The sequence below is a fragment of the Cucumis melo genome, chromosome 6 (genome assembly GCF_025177605.1).
Source record: "Cucumis melo cultivar AY chromosome 6, USDA_Cmelo_AY_1.0, whole genome shotgun sequence".
In the NCBI taxonomy this organism is placed as follows: Eukaryota; Viridiplantae; Streptophyta; class Magnoliopsida; order Cucurbitales; family Cucurbitaceae; genus Cucumis; species Cucumis melo.
The window spans coordinates 11939788-11946697 of record NC_066862.1 but is presented as its reverse complement, the minus strand read 5'-3'; the positions used below and the strand labels follow the sequence as shown (position 1 = coordinate 11946697).

General features: G+C 36.1%; 1 protein-coding gene across 1 annotated transcript; it reads left to right on the top strand.

Moving 5' to 3' along the window:
* The first annotated feature begins 2520 nt into the window (after positions 1-2520).
* Positions 2521-4046, top strand: LOC103496232 (uncharacterized). The gene is made up of 2 exons (XM_008458005.2): positions 2521-3271; positions 3349-4046. Exons 1-2 carry the CDS (start codon positions 2521-2523, stop codon positions 4044-4046), a joined length of 1449 nt encoding a protein of 482 aa, XP_008456227.2.
* The last annotated feature ends 2864 nt before the right edge of the window (positions 4047-6910 follow it).

Sequence of the window (6910 nt, the reverse complement as noted above, 5' to 3'; positions counted from 1 at the left end):
GTCACGTTATATGAACTATGGAAGGGAAGAAAGCCGAATGTAAAGTATTCTCATATTTTTGGAAGTACTTGTTATATTCGAGCTGATAGAGAATATGATTGAAAGTGGGATGTGAAATCAGAACAAGGAACCTTTCTTGGATATTCTCAGAATAGTCATACTTATAGAGTTTTAATATTAAATGTGGTACAGTTATGGAAACGATCAATGTTGTGGTAAATGATTTTGAATCAACTGACAATTAAATTAATGATGAGGATGATGAGACTGTAAATATACCTATGGATAATTCGTTGTGTCCTGTGGAGGTACCTAAAGCTGATGCTTTAATAGATGATGCTAGTATGAACTCAAAAAAGATATCTAAGGAAGTTATAGCTGAGAATCCTGAGTTTGTTCCTTCTGCACATGTGAAGAAAAATTATCCATCAAGTTCTATAATAGGTGATCTTGTGGCTGTAATTATTACTCGAAAGAAAGAGAAAGTAGATTACTTGAAGATGATTGCTGACTTATGTTATACGTCTGATGAACCCTCAACTGTTGACATTGCTCTTAAAGATGAATATTGGATTAACGCAATGCAAGAAGAACTACTCCAATTCAGGCAAAACAATGTCTGGACATTGGTTCCTAAACCTGAAAGAGCAAATATTATAGATACTTAATGGATCTTCAAAGATAAAACTGATGAAGTCGAATGTGTGACCAAGAACAAAGCTCATTTAGTGGCTCAAGGTTATGCTCAGGTCGAGGGGGTTAACTTTGATGAAACATTTGCACCTGTTGCCAGACTTGAAGCTATTCGCTTGTTACTCAGAGTATCTTATATTCAAAATTTTAAATTATATCAAATGGATGTAAAAAGTGCTTTCTTGAATAGATACTTAAATGAAGAAGTCTATGTTACTCAACCTAAGGGTTTTGTTGATTCCGAACATCCTCAACATGTGTATAAGCTTAATAAAGCACTATATGGGCTTAAGCAAGCTCCTAAAGCTTGGTATGAATGATTGACGATTTATTTAAGTTGTAAAGGGTACTTTAGAGGCGAAGCTGACAAAACTCTATTTATTTACAGAACAATTAATCAACTCATAGTTGCTAAAATCTATGTTGAGGATATCATATTTAGAGGTTTTCCTCGAGATCTTGTTACTAACTTCATAGATATCATGAAGTCAGAATTTGAGATGAGCATAGTTGGAGAACTCTCATGTTTTTTGGGGCTTCAAATCAAGCAAAAGAGTGAAGGTATATTCATATCACAAGAAAAGTATGTCAAGAGTATAATTAAAAAGTTTGGATTAGAACAGTCTCGTCATAAGAAGACTCCAACTGCGACACATATTAAAATTACTAAAGATACTGAGGGTGCAAAAGCAAATCACAAACTTTAGAGAAGTATAATCGGTAGCCTGTTGTATTTAACTGCCAGTCAACCTGACATAGCTTATGCTGTTGGAATATGTGCCCGTTATCAGGCTGATCCTCGAACGTCACTTTTAGAGGCTGTTAAACGTATTCTTAAGTATGTTCATGGGACAAGTAACTTTGAAATTATGTATTCCTATGACACGACTTATAATTTGGTTGGATATTGTGATGCTGATTGGGCAGGTTCTTCTGATGATAGGAAGAGCACCTTTAAAGGTTGTTTCTTTCTAGGGAACAATCTTATCTCTTGGTTCAGTAAGAAATAAAATTATGTTTCTTTGTCTACAGCTGAAGCACATAGTAGCAGGGAGTGCTTGTACACAGTTGATCTGGATAAAGAATATATTGCATGAGTATGGGTTCACACAAGATATCATGACTTTATATTGTGATAATATGAGTGCCATTGATATATCAAAAAATCTGGTTCAACATAGTCGAACTAAACATATTGATATTAGGCATCATTTTATCCGAGAACTTGTTGAAAATAAAATTATAAAACTTGATCATATTTGGTCAAATGTGCAATTAGCAGATATCTTCACTAAGCCACTAGATGCAGATTCGTTTGAGTATTTATGTACTGGCTTAAAATTTTATCTCTATTAACTCCATGACCAGCTAAAAGAAAGGCGCATGCTTACACGTTCAGAATCTTTAATGTTGCCAGCATCATTTTTTGTTTTAATGGCTATCTTTTCGACACCTGAAGAGTCTTTTTTCATTATTAACTATTTAAGGTAGTTCTGTTGGATTCATTTTGTCTTCATCACTGTTCATTTTCGAAAGTTTTAAGCTCTAAGTTTTGGCATAACCGACATTATGATGAATACTCGGAAGGGCTCGTATATGGTGAAAGTGATCGAAGATTAACCTGCAGCTCAAATTGCGTCACCCTCTATATAAAAGGTGAGGGGCCGAAGGTTCAAAAGTAATCCTCCCCGAAGGCCGTATCGTCTCCCATCTGAAAAATCTCGAGGAGAAGTTTCAAGAAAGCTATCTAGGCAGACTGTCGATTCCTCTCTTCCCGTTGCTTCAGGTACACATGCACCAAATATCTCTATGACTCCTTTGTCTGACATGGACTCAGATGATTTGGATAATGTCCCTTTAGCTCATTTGTTGAAGAAGACCAATGTCCCAGAGGTTATTGATGAAATACCAGTGGCTCCTTCCGTGTCTGCTCATTCTCAAGAGAGCTCGTCAACTGAGGGAGTATTTTTTCCTACTCTTAGTATTGCTCCGGCTTCTAATGTTCAACCTGGATCGTCAGTGTGTTCCCCTCCTTCTGTGTCACTTCCCTTTGCACCAGATGATGCCCATGTATATGTTCTTGATAATGTTCCTAGTGATGTTTCTACTACATCTGAAGGGCAAACTGACGTTCAAAGTAATGAGAATGAGGTGGACCCTTCAAACACTGCTGTGTGCACTGACGAAGTTCCCACAAATGCTGATGATAGTCTTGTTGTTCCACCAAGTTCTTCTGAAGTCCCGGTTGCATTAAAGCCAGTGAAGAGGAAATCACAACAAAATCGATGCAATAAAACCACCAAAATAGGTAGAAAGAAGATTCCTCCTAATATTCCATCTGTTCCCATTGATGGAATCTTGTTTCATCATGAGGAGAATGTTCAGTGTTGGAAGTTTGTGGTTCAACGGTGGTTAGCTGATGAGGTAAATGTTTTTGACAAACATCAATCGTGCATGAGTATCATGGACCTCATTGAAAGGGCAGGTTTAGCAAAAACTATTTTGAATGTTGGTCCGTTTTATCCTCAGCTTATTAGGGAGTTTATAATCAATTTGCCTAATGAATTTAGTGATCCAAGTACCCCGTTTATCAGACTGTTCATGTTAGAGGTTTCAAATTTGTAATTTTTCCTACTGTGATTAACGAGTTTTTAGGTAATGTTGTTGATATTGACTGTTCTCCATCGTCTCCCTCCACTGATGTTCTGGCTTCTGTATTATCTGGTGGAACTTTATCTACGTGGCCTGTAAATGGAATCTTTGCAGTTGCTCTTAGCATTAAATATGCCATTATGCATAAGATTGGTATTGCTAATTGGTTCCCCTCCTCTCATGCCTCCAGTGTATCTACAGCCTTAGGAACTTTTTTGTATCAAATTTGTAATGACAATAAGGTGGATACATGTGCTTTTATATATAATCAGCAGTTAAGGCATGTTGGTTTGTTTAGGGTAAAGGTTTCTATTGCTCTCCCGCGATTTTTCTCTAGTCTACTACTTCACTTAAATGGTGCCGTGTTAACTGCATCAGATGCTCCTCGACCTGATCCTAAAACATTATCACTCAGTTACAGACTTTTTCAGGGTAGTCATGTGCCTGATATTGATCATGATGTGCATCCGTCTTGCGGCTCATGCATTTTCGATAGAAGTGACTGGGATGAGTCTGATGAGGGCTTCTTTGTTGATAGGAAGTTGGCTTCTTGTATTGTTAATTCACTTACTGCTGAATCTCGTGCTTTGTCTATTTCTATCAATCTGTTGTCTGAACGGTGCTTAGAGGTGGATAGCTCTCATTCGTCATTTAAAGATTTTGCCCCATTTACCAGTCGAAAGGAAAATGGGTTCGAATAGTGTTATTTTTTTCTGGTTCAAAGGGGAAGCACAGTGGCCGTGGCAGCAGCAGGCGGGTGCAGGTTGAAATGTTTGGGTGAATAATGTGGATTGGTTGGTTGTTTTGGTTGCTTGTACTTATTTTGAATGTATTCATTGCATTGGTCTTTTGCTGATTAGTTTGAAGTTTTTCTTGTTGTTTTGAGGCAGAAGTAGTTCTTACTAAAACTTCTATCTCTTGTTATGTGGAAGCTATTTTTCTTTTGAAATGATGAATCAGTTTAGTTAATCATTTGTGGTGTGCGAAATTTTGAATATGAGAAGGTGGCTATGTCCTGCTATCATCTGTTAGTCTCAATAGTTGTGTTTGTGGAAGCTTTGTGTTGAACTAGAAAAGAAAGTTCTTTTAGACAAAAGGGGGAGTTTGTTGGAGATTTTGTCTAAAAAACTTATGAGAAAATCTTTTAAATTAATGGATTAATTATTTTTTTAAAAAAAAGATAAAGATATTTAGAGGATAAAAGATTTCCCATTATCTTAGGAATCTTCTAATTATCTTTAATAAAAAGGGGGATTTATACATACAAATATTATGTGTATAAATAGGCCGTTTCTATACATTATTCTGTGTGGAAAAAATTTAGAAGTGAATGGTCTACGGCTGAAGGTTTTTGAAGGATTCACAGAAGCTGCTGAAACTAAAAAGGTATTATGATCTTATAACTATAAGATCAATATGTTGATCTAAGTTGTGTCCATCGATGAGTAACGTAAAAGGCGAGACAGTGGTATATGTGGTTACTACGATCTTTAGTAGAGTATAAAGATATCGTCGAAGATATTCACTCATGCGTTTAGGGGGAGCCTGAAGTCAGACATCATGAAGAAAAGTGATTCATGCGTTCAGGGGGAGCCTGGAGTCTGAAGCCGAGACACATGCTACTAAATCATATAATTGAACAGAGTTTATATGTTGTATTGATGTATCTTGACTTAAGTGAATATTAATAAAAATTACTCATCAGGGTTGTGTGCAACCCCTAGATGTAGGCAACATTAATCGAACTGGGTTACCAAAGTTTCATGTGTTATTCTCTTCTGCTGACCCTCAAGTTGTTACAAACTTTATTAGCTTTAGTATTAACTGAAGGTTTAATTGATTATCTCTCACATTGTTTTTTCAAGATAGAAATCAGTCAAATAAAGCAGAGAGTGGGTGATGAATTTGAAATCAATGATTTAGAAAATCTAAAATATTTCCTTGGAATAGAGGTAACCAGCTCTAAAGAAGGTATCTCCATGTCTAAGAGAAAATACACCCTTTATTTACTAACCGAGACAGGTATGTTGGGATGTCGTCCTATTGACACTTCTATTGAATTCAACTGTAAACTAGGAAACTTTGATGATCAACTTCCAGTTGATCAAGAACAATATCAATGTCTTGTGGGTAAATTGAATTACTTATCCCATACTCATCCTGATATTTCCTTTACTGTGGTGAGTGTTGTCAACCAGTTATGCAAGCTCTCTATAAGGAACACATGGAAGTTGTCAACATAATTATGAGATGTTTGAAAACAACACCGTATAAAAGATTGATGTTTAGAAAGGCAGATAGGAAGACCATTGAGACATATATTGACTAAGACTGAAGGATATGTTAGTTGTTGACAAAAAATCTACCTCCAATTATTGTACCTTTATATGGGGCATCTTGTAACTTGGAGGAGTAAGAAGCAAAATGTTGTGGACAAGAGTAGTGTTGAGGTCGAATACCGAGCTATGGATTTGGGAATATGTGAGCAAATTTGGCTCTAGAAAGTCATGTCTGATCTTCATGAGGAGTGTGATCCCTTTATATTATAGGGATCAAGTCATAAAGTAGTTCAACTATTTTTTTTTTTCCTTTCATCTTTTAAGCTCTTGTGGGCTAGGAGCACCATGTAGTTTAGGCTTTTGCGATAAGAAGCTTTGCATATTTAGCAACTCATATTTTCATCAAGAATTTGTACACCTTCTTTGTTTATAGAATTGGTGAATATAATAAGTTTTGGCTTTACTATCAAGGAACCTTCGATATTTATATCAACATACATTTTTCTCTTCATGCGTGATGGGACATAACTGGGAATCTTCTTGTTATTGTTTTTTTCATGAAATAATTTTTCCTTCAAAATGTTTATCTCTTTGTCATGTTGATCGCTTGTCATCTTTAGACAATCAAAAGCAGATATTGAAGGTTGATCTTTCTTTGATATAGAGACACTTAGCCTTTTGAAAGCTAAAGTTCGAGTGAAAGTAGACATATGACATTGGTTTTCTTCTTCTTTCGTGGACATACTTCACCTTTGAAACACTGAAGATCAAGTAGTTGAAGGCTTGATATGATCGAAGACAGAAGTTCTTTGCTTGGTTTCTTTTAAATCGTCTACTTCTTCCAAAGACGCATGACTGTCATCGACTTCTGCTATCATGATAGTATAACATGCAATGACTTCTAATATTTCCTCTGGATGACCATGAAGGAAGTTTCTTGGAAGGAACTCTAACAAAGTTACCGATCATTGAAGTTGGAGCAAATCAGTCTTCCTTCTATATAGACTTAGGCTTTTATGTCTTCTTGTTTCTTTCCCCTTCTTTTTATGAGGGCTGCTTCCTTTTCCATGCTCTTGATGGAAGTGCGACTTAGTTTGAATGGAATTTGGTTGTCTCCCTTTTCGACAAGTCACGACTATCCATCCTTCATCATCATCCTCAATAGGCGCTTCTTTGTTTTGGGAGTTTGTCATCACAATCTTTTGTAGGAATCGAACAACATAACCTAGGTTCAAAAGTCTAAAACTGAATAAGCTTTTCCTTTGATCATAAATTTATGTCGATGG